The sequence below is a fragment of the Oncorhynchus nerka genome, linkage group LG7 (assembly GCF_034236695.1).
Source record: "Oncorhynchus nerka isolate Pitt River linkage group LG7, Oner_Uvic_2.0, whole genome shotgun sequence".
Classification (NCBI taxonomy): Eukaryota; Metazoa; Chordata; class Actinopteri; order Salmoniformes; family Salmonidae; genus Oncorhynchus; species Oncorhynchus nerka.
In genome coordinates, this window is record NC_088402.1 from 23,175,702 (window position 1) to 23,199,285 (window position 23,584).

The 23,584-nt window shown below is 43.7% G+C and overlaps 1 protein-coding gene and 1 pseudogene across 2 annotated transcripts in view; both read left to right on the forward strand.

Annotated features, from left to right (window-relative positions):
- The window catches only part of LOC115122154 (ATP-dependent DNA helicase Q4-like), a 30,001-nt pseudogene extending 15,271 nt beyond the window's left edge, over window positions 1–14,730 (forward strand).
- Window positions 14,731–19,342: 4,612 nt separating this feature from the next.
- slc39a4 (solute carrier family 39 member 4) overlaps window positions 19,343–23,584 on the forward strand; it is a 30,040-nt gene continuing 25,798 nt past the window's right edge. The window contains exons 1-4 of one of the 2 annotated variants that reach the window (XM_029651355.2): window positions 19,343–19,755; window positions 20,859–21,200; window positions 21,620–21,824; window positions 22,375–22,616. In XM_029651355.2, coding sequence (XP_029507215.2) covers window positions 19,546–19,755; window positions 20,859–21,200; window positions 21,620–21,824; window positions 22,375–22,616 — 999 coding nt within the window. In that variant the 5' untranslated portion in view covers window positions 19,343–19,545. The remainder of the gene's footprint in view (window positions 19,756–20,858; window positions 21,201–21,619; window positions 21,825–22,374; window positions 22,617–23,584) is intronic. The other variant, XM_029651354.2, reaches the window with a different exon arrangement.

A 23,584-nucleotide genomic window follows, 5' to 3' on the forward strand; every position in this document is an offset into this window, starting at 1 on the left:
TGGGTATCTCTGTCTGTGTGTTCCCTCCAGGTTAAGGCAGGTGAGGTCCATTTCCTGCTCCTGTCCCCTGAGGCGTTGGTAGGTGGAGGTCACTCTGGCTTTGGCGGTCTGCCCCCAGCTGACAAGCTCCCCCGGGTGGCCTTTGCCTGTATTGACGAGGCCCACTGTGTCTCAGAGTGGTGCCACAACTTCAGGCCCTGCTACCTGCGTCTCTGCAGGGTGAGATCTGGTCATTGACCACCCAATATATGATAAACAGCAACTGTCAAGTAAGTGTCAGATCAGAGAAGAGCAGAAGCTCTGTTCTTTCCACTTAGTTTCCATGTCTGCAAATGAACCATTGTAACTCACTCAGGAATCTCTAAATCCACTCTCAACTCACAAAACAAGCAAAACCAAAGATTTTTGGTAGGAGCAAATGATATGTCATCTCTTCTGTCATATATAGAACCGCCAATGGCCTCTTTGTGTATAAAACATTTATTAACTCATTTAAAATGAATATAATAACTCAATGTTTTTTAAGTCCTTTCCTAAATTAGGAGCATGTCTCTTACCATTATAGCTGTACATGGTTACACACATACAGTAAATGCCATTCTTCCCCTCAGTATTAAAGTGCCCTCTTAGTGTATGTTCAGTCTCCTAGGTGTTGAGGGACTGTCCAGGTCATCTACACACCGCTAGACGATATTAGCCTGCTGAGCTAAAGCCTAGGCATTACTAGTCAGTCTTCAGGTCTCAGGTAGGTTTTTAACTGAACCACCTCTGTTCCATCTCCTAGGTGTTGAGGGACCCTCTGGGCGTGCGTTGCCTGCTGGGTCTGACTGCCACCGCCACCCTGTCCACAGCCCTCGACATCGCTCAACACCTGGACATCACTGATCAGGACGGTATCGCTGTCCGCTCGGCCGCCGTGCCTGACAACCTGCAGCTGTCTGTCTCCATGGACCGAGACAAGGACTAGGTTGGATAGCAACGTGCACACACACACACACACACACACATACGATTGAGGTTAGGGGTGTGTTGACATGCAAATACTCGTAATCGTATCCATAAATTAACAGTTGATAGGCAGATCAAATGATACTTGTAATTGGAAAAAAATTAAGTGTTTTAATATTCCTAAATAGATGTTGGAAAAATACCTCCCTGTACATTCTCACTGCAAAAAAGCTGCAGATTAGTAGCAGCGAGCGGAGAGGTGTGTGTCTGTCCTCCACTTCCAGCGGGCAGCCAAGTTTGCTGTTACTTAGTCAGAATGCTTGCCAATGTTTCATATTTTTCCCCTAACCTTGCCCCACTTGTTAGATATTATGCTCATTGATATATTGATAGCAAACCGCCCTTACGGTGTGATTAATCATAGTGGGTGGCAGCAGCAATCTAAATGATCAGACCAGAAACATGATTCTTAATTTTCTAAATCGGTCAGTGGGGTCTTTCTCATGATCATGTGAAATTATGAAGTGAGTGAACGGGGAAATACAGATTCACTCTATCCAATCAGAGCAGCAGGATCAATGTACAGCCCGCCCTTCTCTTTACCGACAGGCAAACTAGCATGCACATGACTGGCTCTATTTTTGTCATTTTTACCCCCTTTTTTCATGATATTAAATTGGTAGTTACAGTCTTGTCCCATCGCTGCAACTCCCGTACGGACTCAGGAGAGGCAAAGGTCGAGAGCCGCGCGTCCTCCGAAACATGACCCTGCCAAGCCACACTGCTTCTTGACACAATGCCCGCTTAACCAGGAAGCCAGCCGCACCAATGTGTTGGAGGAAACGCCGTACAACTGGCGACCGTGTCAGAGTGCATGCGCCCCGGCCCCCCACAAGGAGTCTCTAGAGTGCGATGGGACAAGGACTTCCCGGCCGGCCAAACCCTCCCCTAACCCGGATGACGCTGGGCCAATTGTGCACCACCTCATAGGTCTCCTGGTTGTGGCCGGCTGCGACACAGCCTGGGATCGAACCCGGGTGACGCCTATTGCACTGCGATGCAGTGCCTTAGACCGCTGCGCCACTCGGGAGGCCCGACTGACTCAAGGACAGAACGTATAGTTTAGAAACTGTGACTGACTGACATGAGAAACATACTTGGATTATGGATAATTACAAAAAATACTTGTATCCAGAAAATGTCCCATATCTGTTATGATACTCATTTTGTCTGACTACTCTGCACACCCTTAGTTGAGGTGTTTAGTGTAGTGAAACATTCAAAATGTTCAGAACCTAAAACTGTAGTAGATAGATCTGACATCATTCACTATTTTACATCAGAAATGTATTGTAGAACAGATACTCAAATTCAATCAATCAAATGTATTTATAAAGCCCTTCTTACATCAGCTGATGTCACAGTGCTGTACAAAAACCCAGTGACTCAAGCCACTCAAGTGACGCACCCCTCCTAGGGACGTCATGGAAGAGCACCAGTAAGCCAGTGACTCAGCCCCTGTAATAGGGTTAGAGGCAGAGAATCCCAGTGGAAAGAGGGGAACCGGCCAGGCAGAGACAGCAAGGGCAGTTCGTTGCTCCAGTGCCTTTCCGTTCACCTTCACACTCCTGGGCCAGACTACACTCAATCATAGGACCTACTGAAGAGATGAGTCTTCAATAAAGACTTAAAGGTTGATATCTGCAACATTTGTGAGTGTGTATGCTGTGTAGGCCAGGATGCAAATATGTGTTTTCTTCCAAAGACTTTGATCATTTGATTGAGTCTGCTTGGATGGAGTTTTCAATCTGGGACTATGTCATCGCTCATCCGTTCCTTAGGCCAGGCAAGCCCAATCAAGCAGAGCTAAACTATTTGAAAGAAAACTAATAGGGTGCGTTTGTAAATTCACTGTCTACTCCGATTTCAGAGCACTCTCGTCTGAGTGTACCAGAGCGCAGAATAACTGATGAATTTACTAACGCTCAACACCCGTTGAATAAGGTCGGCAAAAAATATTTCCAGCAGCACAGTTTCAGTCGCCAACACTCTGGATAACATGAAAACAGCCTAACCAGCACTGCTAAAATGGTCAGAGTGAGGTGAGTTCATTTTTTTGTCTGGAAGTAGCTAGCCAACTTTAGCCAGGTAGCTTGGGTGCTTGAGGTCAGAATGCTTGGATCAACCCTACTCCTCTGCCAGATCATCCAGTTTTCCCCCCTGAGAGTGAAACGCTCTGAATTTATGAACGGACAATCTGACAACGCTCTAAATTTACGAATGCCCAGAGCACACTCTGGCACTCCAGAGTGAATCTACGAATGCCCAGAGCACACTCTGGCACTCCAGAGTGAATTTACGAATGCCCAGAGCACACTCTGGCACTCCAGAGTGAATTTACGAATGCCCAGAGCACACTCTGGCACTCCAGAGTGAATTTACGAATGCCCAGAGCACACTCACGACACACCCATAGTATCAGGATCGTTACAATTGCACCTAGAAATAGATGAAAAGGTATGAGCACATGGCGAGTTGTGATCTATATCAAAAAATAAATGCTGCTGTAGCTATTTTAAAAGGATTTCTGCTGTTCTGTTTCATAACTGGTCGCTAATCACATAAAGAACTATGTGGAGTCCTATATATGTCTTAGGTCTCTCTTTATGTAGTGTTGTGGTGTCTCTCTTGTCGTGATTTGTGTTTAGCCCTATATTTGTGTTTATTTTAATCTCAGCCCCCGTCCCCGCAGGTGGCCTTTTGCCTTTTGGTAGGCCGTCATTGTAAATAATAATTTGTTCTTATCTGTCTTCCCTAGTTAAATAAAATACAAATATATATCCCAACTTGCACACGGCAATAGTGAGTGAATTGCTGAAAGAGGGGGGGGAGCGAACTCCTGACTTGGAACTCTGTCAGAAACTTGTGCATCTTTCTAGAGTGCTGACTTTACGACCTGAAGATCACTGACATCATGGTTTTCCCGAGCTCCCAATTGTCTTGAAAGCACCAAGACATGCCAGTTCCCCATACCACGGTAACCTCCCACCTTTTTAAAGGGGAAGCTGAAAATGTGTCTCACCTAAGTGACTCAAATGTTTGAGAATACATTGTGCTTGATTGAGCATGGAACACTCCAAAAACCTTTTATTCATTAACTTTTTGTCATTTCTTATCATAAAAACACTCTTCCTCAAATACTTTCATTCTGCTCCTAAATGTCTTTGTGTGCTCTTACATTTTTCAACTTAAAAAAATGTAAAAAATAATGTCAGCATAGAGCCCTGAGTATTTGAACCCAGGTTTGATGCTGCGTGTGCCTTTCCCCTGTCTAGGCCCTGGTGTCTCTGTTGAAGGGAGAGAGGTTCGGGTCTCTGGAGTCCGTCATCGTCTACTGCACCAGGAGAGATGAGGCCACCCGTATATCTGCCCTGCTCAGGATCTGCCTCCAGGGGGTGGTGTTGTCATCTTCCTCCTGGCTGGCAACCCTATAGGGAAGAAGAAGAAAGTTTTGGGTACCTATCTATTTGCGTTTGGCTTGATGACAATAGATTAGCAGTTTTGAAGCACTTGTACTATGAGACACTTTGTTGAATACGGGCCCTGACCTCTCTCTGCTGTGTTTCCTCAGCCAGGAAGAAGATCCGTAAGCCTCTGAAGTGGATGGCTGAGTCCTACCACGCCAGCATGTCGTCATCCGAGCGTCATCGTGTCCAGAACAGCTTCATGTGTGGAGAACTGCGCATGGTGGTTGCCACGGTAGCCTTCAGCATGGGCCTGGACAAGTCGGACGTGCGCGGCATCGTGCACTACGACATGCCCAAGAGCTTTGAGAGCTACGTGCAGGAGATCGGGAGGGCAGGGAGAGACGGAGTACCGGCCCACTGTCATCTCTTCCTGGATCCTGAGGTGAGGTTTCTCAAGATTGTTATTTTTCTCTCTCTAGCTCTCCAGCTCTCTCTCTCTCTCTCGTATTTTTTTGGTTGGATGTACAATATTTTACACTTTTATTCAACATCACTGTAATCCTACATTCTTGTCTGCTGTGGTTGTAGGGAGGGGACCTGCATGAGTTGCGGAGGCACATCTATGCAGATACGGTGGACTACTACACTGTGAAGAAGCTGGTGCAGAAGGTGTTTCCTCCCTGGAAGTGCAGCCAGGTCTACCAGAAGTAGCAGCATCTAGCCAGTGTAATGTTGACATACTTATGTATTCTTTCCCCATTCTCTCCATCTACACTCATTATATGAACCCTAATTAAAGGTCCACTGAAACCTGATTTATTTATTTTATTTTGTGTTTTATATATATTTCCACACTATGAGGTTGGAATACTTCTGTGAAATTGTGATGATAATGCCCTTTTTAGTATAAGAGCTGTTTGGGGAAAAACACCTGCAATTTCAGCCTGTTTTGGTGGGATGGAGTTTTGGCCTGCCTGGTGAAGTCACCAAATTAGTTAACCGGCCAATAAGAGAGTTCCAAACCTCTCTGCCAAGAGTTTGTTTTCCGTTTTTCCCTACCCACTCAGACTAGCTAAATTCTTCCTTGAGAAATTGCATTCACAGCAAGGTACTTAATTGTTACCCATAAATGATTAGATATTAAAATGAAAAGGGCTGCATTGGATCTTTAAGACATAAAAAAAAGCTAAACTTAATTTCGAATTCATGTCAAAATGTTTATTTTAACAAGTTTTATTGCACCATTGAATTCCTTCATTGTAATGTAATTTGTCTCTGTGTAGGACATAAACCAAGCATATCTTTTTGAGGAGTTGTTCTCATTTCTTTCACGCTTTCTTAGGCTCTGGAGGAGGTTGACGACTCCGAGATGATGGAACTGATGGACACCTGTGATGAGACCTCTGCTGCAGCACCAGAACAAACAAAGACACCCCCTTTGAGCAGTTGGAACAGGCCAAAGTCCCTACTGAGGACAAGGATGTACCAACTCTTCAACCATCAGAGGGGAAGCAGAAAGAACCACCAGAGTTGAGTGTTCCACTTCCCCGGAGAGGGGATGGCGAACAGGAAGAGGAGGAGGGGCCAGGGGGAGGTGATGATTGGCCCACGACTAGGGTGTGTCACACCCATGAGAGGGCCATCCCTATGCAGGACACTGTGGAAGCCCTGGACATCACTGAGGAAGGTGAGTACCTCACTATACCTAACACAGGACAGGTGAAATGTCTTGTCTGTTGTTTAATTCAATAAAACGGTCAATTGTGTCACTCAGATAATTGATTCAAGGATCAGAAAACAGTAAATATGTAATTAGAATGAAATCCCAGTTTAATGTATCTTTTTCTGTCAAGACCAGTGCCCTTCAGACATCAGAGTAACAATGTAACTTGTAAGTCATTGTAAGTCAAAGACTGTCCCCTCTGTCTCTGTGTGTCTCTGTGTGTCTGTCAGGTTTGGAGACTCTGCTGTGCTACCTGGAGCTGCACCGTCAGCAGTGGGTAGAGCTGCTCCACCCCACCCTCTCCGTCTGTAAGATGGTCAGCTCTGCAAACTCACCAAGATGTAGGGCAACATCACAACACCCGGCTCATGTTCATTCATTAGGGCACACCGTATATATTTATTTTTAAACTGTGTGCATTTTCAGTTTGCAGAACCTCGACAAGTACTGCAAACTCACTCTGAACACCTGGCCAGTCTGTTACAGTAGACTGTTTACCTCTAAGAAACAAAGTCGTGTTGGATAGGTTGTGTTTGTGTTTAGTATGTAGGTGTGTATTATTTGCTCATGTGACGTTTTTGTGGTCAAGTAAAGTCAGGTACGTTTGTCATGTGGTTTGTTATTTTCATGTTCAGGCAATAGATTACTAATGTTCACCAGGTGCTTAAACCGCTTTGCTGTAGATAAGTAATGTTTATGGTGAGGGGTGTTGATGATGGGTGTGTGCCGTCTGATTGGCAGCTGCCCACCTGTTGCCGTGGTGTTGGCCCGGAAATGGATGGCAGGGGAGCGAGTGGAGGCTTGTGATTTGCTGGACTTTGACGTGGTGGAGGTGGCAGACACTATGGGCTGGCAGCTGGGTCTGGTGAAGAGAGGTCTCAGACAACTACAATGGGCCACAAACGTGTGTGTGTGTGTGTGTGTTTTCTATAGTTGAAAAAATGCAATTTACAGTGGAGCATAGTCAAAAATGTGTATCACACACAATTGTGTGCACTGGTTATTACAATGTGTGTTAATAAACCATAGTGAGTCACATTCTGCCTGAATAAGTGTTACATTTTGATTAAAATTCATTCAAGATAAATAATTATACGTCTATCTCCGTATCATATATATCCTGTCTTGTGGAGTTGTCCAACCTGTCCTTCATAGGGTATATCCTGTCTTCCAGGAGTCTTGGTGGAGTTGTCCAACCTGTCCTTCATAGGGTATATCCTGTCTTCCAGGAGTCTTGGTGGAGTTGTCCAACCTGTCCTTCATAGGGTATATCCTGTCTTCCAGGAGTCTTGGTGGAGTTGTCCAACCTGTCCTTCATAGGGTATATCCTGTCTTCTAGGAGTCTTGGTGGAGTTGTCCAACCTGTCCTTCATAGGGTATATCCTGTCTTCCAGGAGTCTTGGTGGAGTTGTCCAACCTGTCCTTCATATCCTGTCTTCCAGGAGTCTTGGTGGAGTTGTCCAACCTGTCCTTCTATTTTCGTTCCTACGGTGACTTGACCCCGGTCGAGATGGACCGAGTGTGTGAGTTCCTGCATGGCAGAGTGGTGGCCCAGGAGAGCACCAAGCTGTACCAGCTCAAAGCCTGCACTATATACCACTATTAAGAACTCTAACCAGCACTAGACTACACAAATATAGCACCAAATTGTATCATAGAGGAGCATCTAAAAGGTACTGAAGAGGCTCCTGGTTACCAGAGTTACATGGCCTGATAGGCCTGTTATTGTAGCTCTTAACCCGATGGTGCTTGGAGTATGTTTAAAGACATTGATATTTCTAGATCAGTTTATGCAACTGTGCATCTTTTGGATGTTGTGTTTATTACTCTTTTTGCGTAGTGTTTTTGATAAGGTCACACTGTATGCCGCTCTGCAGTGTCGCATACAAGAGCTGCACTCTCTGCACGGACGAGCGGCGAAGCCTGAAGCAGCAAGGGCTTCTGGGGGATTACTTTGACAAGAGGAGAGACCTGGACCTGAGCAGGAAGTTCTAGGAAGAGAAGGATGGAGAGGATGAGGAGGTGTTGATGAAATGCAAGGTTTGTTTCTCATAAGATTCCGTGATGTTTTTTACTGGCTGTAAGTGAAGCTAATGCCTTGATCTAATACTAAACTTAAAGAAGTACCCTTACTACTGAAAAATATATGGCACATGGAAACCAAACGAGGGGGGTCTATGGTGATAGGTGGGATGGGCTGAGAGTGGCTGAGGGGTGGGATTACAGAGCTGAGGTCTATGGGGATAGTTGTGATGGGCTGAGAGTGGCTGAGGGGTGGGATTACAGAGCTGAGGTCTATGATGATAGTTGTGATGGGCTGAGGGGTGGGATTACAGAGCTGAGGTCAATGGTGATAGGTGGGATGGGCTGAGAGGGACTGAGGGGTGGGATTACAGAGCTGAGGTCTATGGTGATAGTTGTGATGGGCTGAGAGTGGCTGAGGGGTGGGATTACAGAGCTGAGGTCAATGGTGATAGGTGGGATGGGCTGAGAGGGACTGAGGGGTGTGATTACAGAGCTGAGGTCTATGGTGATAGTTGTGATGGGCTGAGAGGGACTGAGGGGTGGGATTACAGAGCTGAGGTCTATGGTGATAGTTGTGATGGGCTGAGAGTGGCTGAGGGGTGGGATTACAGAGCTGAGGTCTATGGTGATAGTTGTGATGGGCTGAGAGTGGCTGAGGGGTGGGATTACAGAGCTGAGGTCTATGGTGATAGTTGTGATGGGCTGAGAGTGGCTGAGGGGTGGGATTACAGAGCTGAGGTCTATGGTGATAGTTGTGATGGGCTGAGAGGGACTGAGGGGTGGGATTACAGAGCTGAGGTCTATGGTGATAGTTGTGATGGGCTGAGAGGGACTGAGGGGTGGGATTACAGAGCTGAGGTCTATGGTGATAGTTGTGATGGGCTGAGAGTGGCTGAGGGGTGGGATTACAGAGCTGAGGTCTATGGTGATAGTTGTGATGGGCTGAGAGGGACTGAGGGGTGGGATTACAGAGCTGAGGTCTATGGTGATAGTTGTGATGGGCTGAGAGGGACTGAGGGGTGGGATTACAGAGCTGAGGTCTATGGTGATAGTTGTGATGGGCTGAGAGTGGCTGAGGGGTGGGATTACAGAGCTGAGGTCTATGGTGATAGTTGTGATGGGCTGAGAGGGACTGAGGGGTGGGATTACAGAGCTGAGGTCTATGGTGATAGTTGTGATGGGCTGAGAGTGGCTGAGGGGTGGGATTACAGAGCTGAGGTCTATGGTGATAGTTGTGATGGGCTGAGAGTGGCTGAGGGGTGGGATTACAGAGCTGAGGTCTATGGTGATAGTTGTGATGGGCTGAGAGTGGCTGAGGGGTGGGATTACAGAGCTGAGGTCTATGGTGATAGTTGTGATGGGCTGAGAGTGGCTGAGGGGTGGGATTACAGAGTTTATGTTTGGTAATGTATTATTGTTATGTGATTTCTGTATATAAGTACTGTGTATGTAAAATGTATGTATATGTAGCAGAAAATTTGAAGAGGGGTGTTGGTGGAGGGGCTAATAAAAAAAATAGAAAATAAAAATGTTTTAACCCGATAATTTACATTTACATTTAAGTCATTTAGCAGACGCTCTTATCCAGAGCGACTTACAAATTGGTGCATTCACCTTATGACCTCCAGTGGAACAGTAGTGCATCTAAATCTTTTCAGGGGGAGGGGGGGTGAGAGGGATTACTTTATCCTATCCTAGGTATTCCTTAAAGAGGTGGGGTTTCAGGTGTCTCCGGAAGGTGGTGATTGACTCCGCTGTCCTGGCGTCGTGAGGGAGTTTGTTCCACCATTGGGGGGCCAGAGCAGCGAACAGTTTTGACTGGGCTGAGCGGGAACTGTACTTCCTCAGTGGTAGGGAGGCGAGCAGGCCAGAGGTGGATGAACGCAGTGCCCTTGTTTGGGTGTAGGGCCTGATCAGAGCCTGGAGGTACTGAGGTGCCGTTCCCCTCACAGCTCCGTAGGCAAGCACCATGGTCTTGTAGCGGATGCGAGCTTCAACTGGAAGCCAGTGGAGGGAGCGGAGGAGCGGGGTGACGTGAGAGAACTTGGGAAGGTTGAACACCAGACGGGCTGCGGCGTTCTGGATGAGTTGTAGGGGTTTAATGGCACAGGCAGGGAGCCCAGCCAACAGCGAGTTGCAGTAATCCAGACGGGAGATGACAAGTGCCTGGATTAGGACCTGCGCCGCTTCCTGTGTGAGGCAGGGTCGTACTCTGCGGATGTTGTAGAGCATGAACCTACAGGAACGGGCCACCGCCTTGATGTTAGTTGAGAACGACAGGGTGTTGTCCAGGATCACGCCAAGGTTCTTAGCGCTCTGGGAGGAGGACACAATGGAGTTGTCAACCGTGATGGCGAGATCATGGAACGGGCAGTCCTTCCCCGGGAGGAAGAGCAGTTCCGTCTTGCCGAGGTTCAGCTTGAGGTGGTGATCCGTCATCCACACGGATATGTCTGCCAGACATGCAGAGATGCGATTCGCCACCTGGTCATCAGAAGGGGGAAAGGAGAAGATTAATTGTGTGTCGTCTGCATAGCAATGATAGGAGAGACCATGTGAGGTTATGACAGAGCCAAGTGACTTGGTGTATAGCGAGAATAGGAGAGGGCCTAGAACAGAGCCCTGGGGGACACCAGTGGTGAGAGCACGTGGTGTGGAGACGGATTCTCGCCACGCCACCTGGTAGGAGCGACCTGTCAGGTAGGACGCAATCCAAGCGTGGGCCGCGCCGGAGATGCCCAACTCGGAGAGGGTGGAGAGGAGGATCTGATGGTTCACAGTATCGAAGGCAGCCGATAGGTCTAGAAGGATGAGAGCAGAGGAGAGAGAGTTAGCTTTAGCAGTGCGGAGCGCCTCCGTGATACAGAGAAGAGCAGTCTCAGTTGAATGACTAGTCTTGAAACCTGACTGATTTGGATCAAGAAGGTCATTCTGAGAGAGATAGCGGGAGAGCTGGCCAAGGACGGCACGTTCAAGAGTTTTGGAGAGAAAAGAAAGAAGGGATACTGGTCTGTAGTTGTTGACATCGGAGGGATCGAGTGTAGGTTTTTTCAGAAGGGGTGCAACTCTCGCTCTCTTGAAGACGGAAGGGACGTAGCCAGCGGTCAGGGATGAGTTGATGAGCGAGGTGAGGTAAGGGAGGAGGTCTCCGGAAATGGTCTGGAGAAGAGAGGAGGGGATAGGGTCAAGCGGGCAGGTTGTAGGGGGCCGGCCGTCACAAGACGCGAGATTTCATCTGGAGAGAGAGGGGAGAAAGAGGTCAGAGCACAGGGTAGGGCAGTGTGAGCAGAACCAGCGGTGTCGTTTGACTTAGCAAACGAGGATCGGATGTCGTCGACCTTCTTTTCAAAATGGTTGACGAAGTCATCTGCAGAGAGGGAGGAGGGGGGGGGAGGGGGAGGAGGATTCAGGAGGGAGGAGAAGGTTGCAAAGAGCTTCCTAGGGTTAGAGGCAGATGCTTGGAATTTAGAGTGGTAGAAAGTGGCTTTAGCAGCAGAGAGAGAAGAGGAAAATGTAGAGAGGAGGGAGTGAAAGGATGTCAGGTCCGCAGGGAGGCGAGTTTTCCTCCATTTCCGCTCGGCTGCCCGGAGCCCTGTCCTGTTCTAACCTAATAGAGATAAATCTGGGCCATCGCATTTTTAGAGTAACGTAGTTAGTTTAGAATATTTTGAACACTTTATATTGTATATCCTCTACTTTAAATATGTTTATTATATACTTTTTTAATGATGTATAATTGTTTTGTTTTTACTGTATCTATACCACAGAAGGCTGATGAGGGGAGGACAGCTCATTTGAATGGAAACCATGTGTGATTTACAGTGCATTCAGAAAGTATTCAGACCCCGAGACTTTTTCCACATTTTGATATATTACAGCCTTATTGTAAAATGGATGAAATAATACATTTTCCTCATCAATCTACACACAATACCCCATAATGACAAAGTGAAACAGGTTTTTAGACATTTTGGCACATTTATCAACATTTAAAAAAACAGAAATACCTTATTTGCATTCAGACCCTTTGTTATGAGACTCGAAATTCAGCTCAGGTGCATCCTGTTTCCATTGATTATCTTTGAGATGTTTCTACAACTGGAATGGAGTCCACCTGTGTTAAATTCAATTGATTGGACAAGATTTGGAAAGGCACACACCTGTCTATATAAGGTCTCACAGTGCATGGCAGAGCAAAAACCAAGCCATGAAGTCGAAGGTACTGTCTGTAGAGCTCCGAGACAGGATTGTGTCGAGGCACAGATCTGGGGAAGGATACCGAAAAATGTCTGCACCATTGAAGGTCCCCAAGAACAGATTGACCTCATTCATAAATGGAAGAAGTTTGGAACCACCAAGACTCTTCCTAGAGCTGGCTGCCCAGGCCAAACTGAGCAATCGGGGGAGGTGATGGTAACTTTGACAGAGCTCCAGAGTTCCTCTGTGGAAATGGGAGAACCTTCCATGCAGCACTACACCAATCAGGCCTTTATGTTACAGTGGCCAGATGGAAACCACTCCTCACTAAAAGGCACATGACAGCCCGCTTGGAGTTTGCCAAAAGGCACCTAAAGACTCTCAGACCGTGAGAAACAAGATTCTCTGGTCTGACGAAACCAAGATTTAACACTTTTTTGCCTGAATGCCAAGCGTCACGTCTGGAGGAAACCTGGCACCATCCCTACGGTAAATCCCTGCTGTAGGGATTTTTTTCAGCGGCAGGGACTGTGAGACTTGTCAGGATCGAGGGAAAGATGAATGGAGCAAAGTACAGCGAGGTCCTTGATGAAAACCTGCTCCAGAGCACTCAGGACCTCAGACTGGGGTGAAGGTTCACCTTCCAACATGAAAACGATCCTAAGCAAAGACAACACAGGTGTGGCTTCGGGACAAGTCTCTGAATGTCCTTGAGTGGCCCAGCCAGAGCCCGGACTTGAAGCTGATCTAACATCTCTAGAGAGACCTGAAAATAGCTGTGCAGCGACGCTCCTCATCCAACCTGACAGAGCTTGAGAGGATCTGTGTAGAAGAATGGGATAAACTCCCCAAATACAGGTGTGCCAAGCTGGTGGTGTCATACCCGAGAAGACTCAAGGCTGTAATAGCTGCCAAAGGTGCTTCAACAAAGTACTGAGTAAAGGGTCTGAATACTTGTGTAAATGTGATGTTTCTGTTTTTTATTTGTAATACATTTGCTATAAACATTTCTATAAACCTGTTTTTGCTTTGTCATTATGGGGTATTGTGTGTAGATTGATGAAGGGAGGGAAATTATTTAATCCTTTTTAGAATAAGGCTGTAACTTAACAAAATGTGGAAAAAGTCAAGGGGTCTGAATACTTTCTGAATGTACTGTATATGATACCATTCCACTCATTCTGCTCCAGCCATTACCACGTGCCTGTCCTCCCCAATTAAGGTGCCACCAACATCCTGTGATCTATACTGTATGTAGATTGTGTAAATTACTTGGTCTAAATTCCATCTGTAGGGGGGGCCTACTGGGTGGCGCAGTGGTCTAGGGCACTGCATTGCAGTGGAAAATGATGGTGGCCACACAAAATATTGACACTTTGGGCCCAATTTGGTCATTTTCACTTCGGGGTGTACTCACTTTTGTTGCCAGTGGTTTAGACATTAATGGCTGTGTGTTGAGTTATTTTGAGGGGACAGCAAATTTACACTGTTATACAAGCTGTACACTCACTACTTTACATTGTAGCAAAGTGTCATTTCTTCAGTGTTGTCACATGAAAAGATATACTCAAATATTTACAAAAATGTGAGGGGTGTACTCACTTTTGTGATATACTGTATATACCACTAGAACATATGTCCCATCACATGTCAATTATTTTGATACATTTTGATGTGATTTCCATAACATTTCACAGTTTTCTTTCCACAAATGTTCCCTACCATTGAAGCACAATGTTGCATTTTTGAAACGTTTCCAGAAAATTGTACTACACATTTGAGAAGAAAAATCAGATTATTGTCATAATCAGAGGCCTAATACAAGTATTTCTGAAGGGTAGTAACATTAATTCCTCGCTTGGGTCTCACAGGGTTAAGGAAATGGATGGCTGGAATGAGGAAGTTCAAATATGAACCTACAAATGTGACTCCCATTGTATAAACATTGATTTATATATTCAAGATTACTCTTTAGTTAATATGTATTCAAGATTACGCTTATTCGATTTTGAAGCGTCTGCGCCAGCAATTTATTTGACTAAGCTGGTCAATGTTGGGGCGGCAGGGTAGCCTTGTGGTTAGAGTGTTTGTACCTTGTCAGCTCGGGGATTTGAACTAGCAACCTTTCGGTTACTAGTCCAAATCCCCGAGCTGACATGGTACAAATCTGTCGTTCTGCCCCTGGACAGGCAGTTAAACCCCCCCCCCCCCCAGGCCGTCATTGAAGATAAGAATTTGTTCTTAACTGACTTGCCTAGTTAAATAAAGGTTGTTGTTTTTTTATGTTGATAACCTGTTTTATTATCTTTGAACTGAAATATAAACACATTTTTAAGGAACAAGGTCAAATAAAACTGATAATTAACTGGGTCACACAGTATTTCCAGTATTGCACCTTTGTTGCTGCAGAATGGTACAGGATAAGTGTGAAACTGTTATGAGATGGAATAATGCCACGTTGGACCTAAACCTTGTCACACTGTGAACTCTTCAACTTAGAGTTGTGAAAATGTATTTTGCGCTCTACAGTATCTTGAAGCACCCCTGATGTTGCTGCAGTTAAGGAGGTTGTGTGTTGGCCTTGTCTGTCTTCTCAGGGTCAGAGGGAAAATGCTGACTGACTCCACAGAGAGCAGTGTCAGTTTACTTTAAGTAGCAGATAGTATGACTTCTCTGTCTAAGTGGTGATGGTGACCACAAAGTGAGGACATTCTGAGTAACGTCTGCTAGATGAAATGACTGCAGTGCAGTCTAACTATCAGTTCAGAACAACCTCAGCTACTGCTGACTTAGGTTTCTGCCAACATGTCTGTAACAGTCTTGAAGGAAGACTTCTGGACAGATAATGTGAACATAACACAATCAATAGACTACAGCTGTTTATCAGATGCTGTAGGTAGAGAAAAAAAAGATTTTGTCTTTGTCTTTTATCTGATTATTTGGGGAAATACGGTGCCTTCAGAAATTATTCACACCCCTTGGCTTCTACCACATTTTGTTGTTACAGCCTGAATATAAAATTGATTAAAATATATTTTTTAAATGGTCACTAGCCAACACACAATACCCCATAATGTAAAAGTGAAATTATGTTTTTAGACATTTTTACAAATGAAAGCCGAAATGTCTTGAGTCAATAAGTATTCAACCCCTTTGTTATGGCAAGCCTAAATAAGTTCAGGAGTAAAAATGTGTTTAACAAGTCACATAAGTTGCATGGACTCACTCTGTGTGCAATAATAGTGTTTAACATGATTTTTCAATGACTACTTCAGCTCTGTACCCCACACATACAATTATCTGTAAGGTCCCTCAGTGGATCAGTGAATTTCAAACACAGATTCAACTACAAAGACCTGGGAGGTTTTCCAATGACTCACAAAGAAGGGCACATATTGGTAGATGGGTAAAAAAAATCAGACTGACTATCCCTTTGAGCCTGGTGAAGTTACTAATTACACTTTGGATAGTGTATCAATACACCCAGCCACTACAAAGATACAGGTGTCCTTCCTCACTCAGTTGCCAGAGAGGAAGGACACCACTCAGGGATTTCACCATGAGGCCAATGGTAACTTTAAAATAGTTACATAGTTTAGTGGCTGTAATAGGAGAAAACTGATGGATCAACAACATTGTAGTTACTCCACAATACTAATCTAATTGACAGTGAAAATAAGGAAGCCTGTACAGAATACAAATATTCCAAAACATGCATCCTGTTTGCAACAAGACACTAAAGTAAAACTGCAAAAAATGTGGCAAAGGAATTCACTTTTTGTCCTGAATACAATGTGTTATGTTTGGGGCAAATCCAATACAACACATTACTGAGTACCACTCTCCATATTTTTAAGCATAGTAGTGGCTGCATCATGTCATGGGTATGCTTGTAATCGTTAAGGACTGGTGGGTTTTACAGGATAAAAAGAAAATGAATGGAAAAGGGTTAGGGTTAGGGTTAAAACCTGGTTCAGTCTGCTTTCCAACAGATACTGGGAGATGAATTCACCTTTCAGCAGGACAATAACCTAAACTACAAGGCCAAATCTACACTGGAGTTGCTTACCAAGAAGACAGTGAATGTTCCTAAGTGGCTGAGTTACAGTTTTGACTTGAATCTATGGCAAGACCTGAAAATGGTTATCAAGCAATGATCAACAACCAATTTGACAGAGCTTGAAGAATTTTGAGAAGAATAATGGGCAAATATTGAACAATCCAGGTATGGAAAGCTCTTAAAGATTTAGCCAGAAGGACTCACAGATGTAATCACTGCCAAAGGTGATTCTACAAAGTATAGACTCAGATGTGGGAATATTTACGGTGTGTAAATTTGATATTTCGGTATTTAATTTTCAATACATTTGCTAAAATGTCTAAAAGCATGTTTTCACTTTGTTATTATGGGGTATTGTGTGTAGATGAATGAGAAATTAATTATTACATTTTGAATTCAGGCTGTAACACAACAAAATGTGCAATAAGTCAATGGGTACTATGAATACTTTCTGAAGGCACTGTAGTCTATCAGTGATGACCTTTTGAGATTAAAGTTGTGTAGCTGTAACTCAAGATAAGGTTTATTGTCTCTGTCGACTGTGAACTTTGTCAGGTAGCATGCATTCACTGAATGGGAAGCTAAACTAATTACCTATCCCTGGCAACCTTGTTGTATGGAGAGAGTGGTCTATGAAACCAAACATCAAATATATTACATTATTCTTTTGAATGTAGGCTTATGGGGATTTGTTGTGGCAAAATATGAATCAAATATGTGTTTAATATTAACAATAATGTTAATATTGCCATAATAACATCAACATTGACCATAAAAATGTTAATATTGACCATAAAAATGTTAAAATTGAGCATAATAATGTTAACATTGAGCATAATAATGTTAATATTGACCATAATAATGTTAATATTGACCATAATAATGTTAATATTGACCATAATAACATCAATATTGACTATGATAATGTTAATATTGACCATGATAATGTTGTTTTTATAAGATCATTACCACATGATGACTGTTCCTTTGATAATGTAATGTCATTCGTTCGTTCAAGGCTATGACACGTCACAAACCCATTATACAGATCCAGAAATCCTGCTAGGCCCTTCAGAACAAAATCTCCCACGAGGCAGCAGTTTCACGCTCACTGCTCTTCTACTCTGCACATGCCTTTCTTTCATCCAAATATGTTCAAAGTAACACAGGTGGCAAACCACTGAAGGTCTACATTGGGTACCTCTTTGGATATTCATACTCACACTTACATCCGAAGACCCTTCAAACAGTTTCATGTTTGACTTGGAGACAGGGGATCTCCTCCTCATATCCTGTTGACAATGACACAAGGATGTGTTAGACCAGTCTCACCTGGCCCAGCCTCTGTTCTGATGATGCATTGTAGGGTGGTCGCCCCTAGACACTGATCTTGGGTCAGTTTTCAATTTTCCACAGTAATGGTTAGGATTGGGGGAGGGAAAGCTGATCACAGATCTGTACCAAGGGGAAACTTCCCCCCAATAGCTTGAGATGCACTTGTGACAACAGGTGTTACAGTAATGGCAGTCCACTAACCATTTTGAGGGCCAGGAGTTTATCTTAGTCATGGTAAGGAAAAACTATTGTCCCTAAATACTGGACCCAATCATCCAGCCACACGGTCAATACAAATGATGGATGTCCATGGAAAGTATTTTACTCCAGTCTTTCATTTACATTGCGATGGAAGGATCGTGCTCAGACAACACCTTGCCAAACATACATTTTACTCCTGCTCGTTGTACTTACACAACATGTAACACAACATTGGTCTCATTATCATTGGTCAAGTAGATGAACACCTATATGCCCTCATTGGTAATTCACATGAACACTTTGTGAATTAGTTAACATGGCAACATATGGCTTCTAGATTATACTGAAGGTTGTGTATGCATTGGTACATCTTATCTTCTTGGTTTGCCGTGAGAAAGTTTCTCTTAGTCATTGCCAGGAAAAACTATGGGACTCAATCATCCAGGCACACGGTCAATGCAACATTTTGAATGTTGTCCATGGAAAGTGCTTTTACTCCACAAAATGGGTATACGTAAAGAATGGGGCCTCTGAATTCACTCATCAATACATTTCCTCAACTATGTGTTGGCTCTTTATTTTTTTGAACAGAAAAAGTTCTGTAGAAATGACAGTATGTGAATGATTTGTTTTGACAAAAGTTCCACCAGCCACCTTCCACGCTGACAGTAATACATTGTCTCGTTACATCATGTTGTCAATTTTCCTAATACACAACCTGTTGTCAGTAAAGGGAAGTGTTAAAGGCCCAGGGCAGTAAAACATGAGATTTCCCTGCGTTTGATATATTTCCACACTATGGGGTTGGAATAATACTGGGAAATTGTGAAAATTATGATTATGCCCTTTTAGTTTAAGAGCTGTTTGAAAAGACCACCTGTAATTTCAGCCTGTTTTGGTAGGATGGAGTTTTGGCTTTCCATGTTCCATGGAGACATCACCAGGCAGTAACCTCTCTGCAAATAACAGCAGCGTTTTCCCCTCCCCACTTAGACCATTCAGACAGTCCAAGCAAAATTCTTGCTTGAGAAATTGCCCTTTACTAAGAAGCTATTTTGGTTTATTTTTGACCATTTTAAATGTAAATATTCACAGTAAGGTACTTCATTGTACAATTATTTGATATTTAGATAACAACAGCTAGTGATGGTCATCATCAAGACAGTTCTGGCCATTGAGGGTGTAAGTGTGTCACTTGGCACACATATTTTGCCTGTGTTCTTAGCAACATATTGTACTGACATTTAAAAAAACGAACTTGCCATTATTTCAGTTTAGGTCAGTTTACGCTGAATCTACAATGAAGACAGGTGATTTGGACATGTACCCCTCATTCAGGTTAACTGCAATGGTCACTTATTTATGGACTGGTAGAGAAGCACATCTCGCCTCTGGACCAATCAAAGGCAAGCTTACAGGTCGATGAAATCTCTAACTTCGTAATTATAGAGACCTGTATGATGAACTTAAAAACCGCGTGTGGAATGATCTGCGCCACTCGGGAAACAACTCATCGACTAAACTCACTGTTTTAGCACTTTATTTTTGATTATTTGTTTATAGAGTATTTTATCTTTATAGATATAACAATGGAAACTACATATAATTATTTCCCCGTTATTCTCCTATGTCTGAGTATTAACCTATTCAGCTATGCGTGGTATTCACCTGTGGATGTATATGACAAAGTGGTGGAGCTCGTGTCGCCAGGAGAGGAATACCTGGATGAAATGTCAGTTCGCTCCTTTTTCAAACTGTTAGAGAAGCGTGTGCAGTGCCCTGGTGTGTCGTGTGAAAAGGTAACTTTTTTTCCTACACTCGCTACAGCTCGCGCTTTAGGAAAGGTCGAGGTCCATTCTGCACCTGTTACTGTACTGTGTCGTGCGCTACACTACTGGAGACTACGCTGTACGTACAGTCACAGTTCTTTGTTAGACCAATAGCTAAAATATATCCGTTTTTTTTATCAGCCTCTGACAGAGTTTATTTACATTTTTATTGATACATATATCTTGAGCAATTTTAAAGTTAAAGCTTGCCCCATAATATTTTAAAAAATATATATATATTGTTATTATTACTGTATTATAGATTAAAAACAATAATGATTCGTGTTATTATTACACAGAGAGATATTACACGACGTCAGCATTGCCGATTGTTTTGTACCCGATTTTTGTAACAACATTTATCCCGACCTTTATGTTCTTACTATTGCAATGACATAAAACCAACACTAAAGCAGGGTAGTAGATATTATAGAACAATGTCTTAGGCTTAAATGGCGTATGGCTGGGTTACAAGTATTAGCATAGCCTTCTATATGACTATTACAATGATCATAAACCCAATATAATATTTTATATTAATGCTTTTTACATCACCAATTCATTTGAATGTCTTGGTTGTATCAACCTTCACTGTGCAGGTTGTTTAAATTGCATCTTAATGATCAGGCATTCTATTTTCCTTACATTTCTGAAATTCTATTTCATATTTCTTTCAGTCAGTCTGACCTGCATCAAGCTCAGCCTCTTCTAAAATCCATTTACAGCTGACTGAAAATGTGTGGAGACTTTTTCCTGTTCCTCCAGTTTTGCATTTAGCCTCCAGCACATTCACTAGTCGGTTTTGGATGTGCGGTAGATTCGGACTATTATCTACATTATGATACTGTGCAAAGTCACTGTATGTCCTGACTAAAAAACCCAGAGTATAGTCTGCTCTTAAAGATCAGAAAATGTCACCCAAGTCAAACCAACCCAAACTCCTTTCCTTTAGCTTGCGGTCATAATGACAAAACAATAAGACCTTACGACCTTATGTTTTCTCTTATAAATTACACCTATATTTGTCCTTAGTACATAAATAATCTACATGTAACACTGAAGCTTGTTTCTAGTGCCTCTCTGTGCAGTCAGTAGACCAGCTGGTGGGTAACTTTACCAGCACTGGTGGTCTCCTTCACAACGAGGGCTTCTTCAGAGTAGCGGCAGGATGCCACCTCTACCTCAGCTCTCCCACCGAGGCCTGCTCTGCCGTGAGGGCAGGGAGGTGGGGGGATGAGACGGACCACCTCATCCAGGAAATCACAGGCCATGACCACCTCATCCAGGAAATCACAGGCCATGACCACCACAGGCACAGGGATGGGCATGGACACGGAGACATGGAGAGCAGTGGGATAGAGACTCTGCTCCGAAACATGGAGAAGCACTACAAACCTGATCAGCAGTACGACCAGGTTGGAGCTGATGTGTAATAATTAAGTAATAAGGCCCGAGGGGGTGTGGTATATTGCCAGTATACCACGGCTAAGGGCTGTTAAAGTTTTAACAATGCAGAGTGCCTGGCTACAGCCCTTAGCCGTGTTATATTGGCCATATACTGCAAACCCCCAGAGGTGCCTTATTGCTTTTATAAACAGGTTACCAACGTAATTAGAACAGTAAACCAGGAGATTGCGTCATACCTGTGGTATATTGTCTCATATGCCATGCATTTTAGCCAATCGGAATCCAGGGCTGGAACTACCCAGTTTATAATGAAGAATAGCAAAATACTGTATATACTGACCTGTTTTCTAAATAGTTAATTTGTCTCAACAAAGTATTTCTATTCAACAGTGTAAGTCTGTCCTGTCTTGTTATCATGGTCATTTAGCACTGTCTCACTGGTCAAGACATCTTAGAGGAGAGCAGCGCGTCAACTAGTGATGGTGACCCTCACAACACAGATGTGGTGTTTGGATACATAGTGTACCATGCTTTACGAGGTGACTGCATGACAGCCAGAGCACTACCTGAAGAAGAGTATTTTTTGGATTTCATACTCAACCGCTTCGGCTCTGACAACATCACTATTCATGGTACCGTACGATAACCCTTTAATGTTGTTACTGTCATATTACCTCATAACAAGTGAATATTCCTATTAGTATGAATCATTTTGATCTTATTCTTTAGTTTTATTACACTGCCATGTAATGTCATCCTCCTGCCTGTACTTCAACCTACTCATTCATCCATGTTGTGTCATACATAATTCATCATTTATTTAGCATGTTACCCTTGAGGGGCTATGTTATTAACATTACCCCATGAAAACCACTGGTAATGAGAGTGTATATTACTTTTCCCCAGGGGCGCAACTTTCACTGGGGACGGGGGGGACATGTTCCCCCCAGTTTTATCATTGGAATGTGATACAAAACGAGGCAACAGTGTGCTTTAGGACCATGCTGACGACTCCGAGGTGCCGGGTAGGCTCTTGGAGTGTTAATCTGACTGAAGAAAAAAAAGTTATACGAAAAAAATATGTCCCCCCCACTTCTAAAGCCAAAGTTTCGCCCCTGCTGTTCCCCAATGGCCTGCTATATACATTACCACCAATCATATCATTCTGATTCATCTCCGTAGAGCTGGAAGGTATTATGAAGAGCTTGCAACTGGGTGGAATCCACAAAGAGGAACACGATCATGAACATGGAGATCAAGATGGACACAACAATGACCATGGTCATGATGATCATAGTCACCACAGTACCGCTAGCGGGGGTCGAGGTGCTCAGAGTGGTTGGGGGGGTCGAGGTGGAAGTGCAGCCTTCAGGCAGAGTCACGAGGAGGGGTACCACCAGAGGAACATCAGCAGCTGGGACCTGGTAATTATTATACTGAACCACCCCAGCGCTTGGTGTGTCATTATTTTACTGAACCACCTCAGTGCTTGGTGTGTCATTATTTTACTGAACCACCTCAGTGCTTGGTGGGTAATTATTATACTGAACCACCTCAGTGCTTGGTGGGTAATTATTATACTGAACCACCTCAGTGCTTGATGGGTAATTATTATACTGAACCACCTCAGTGCTTGGTGTGTCATTATTATACTGAACCACCTCAGTGCTTGGTGTGTCATTATTATACTGAACCACCTCAGTGCTTGGTGTGTCATTATTATACTGAACCACCTCAGTGCTTGGTGTGTCATTATTTTACTAAACCACCTCAGTGCTTGGTGTGTCATTATTTTACTGAACCACCTCAGTGCTTGGTGGGTAATTATTACACTGAACCACCTCAGTGCTTGGTGTGTAATTGTTGGGTTATTAGTTCAAGGCCTGAGCTTCACTCTCTCTTCGGGGCTTAAAGGCACAGCACACACACACACACACACACACACACACACACACACACACACACACACACACACACTCCTTCACTCAGATTCATTATCAAACTGCTAAACCCATGGTGTCTGCTGCTCCTCCTGTGTGTTGTAATGAGCATTAGATGTGCTTTAGATTGCCTGAGCTATTGGGAGCTATAGGATTCCCTCCATGGTAACATCTCTATTGGAGAAATCTGAATGAAAAGGAGCACAGCTGAGGCATAATGACATGTCACTTGTAAAAGTGGTCCCCACTTTATAAATGCCTAATCTCAAACTAAACCCAGAACTAAAATCTTGTGTAATTTGGTCAGATGAACCATTTATGTTTCCATAGTCTTTCCACAAGAGATGAATGAATTCCCAATGACATCTTTCCTTTAGTCATTAAGGAGTGTACATTTAAGGCATTGACTAGAACGAATTGCAAAAATCACTGAAGCTGGGGTCTTATATCTC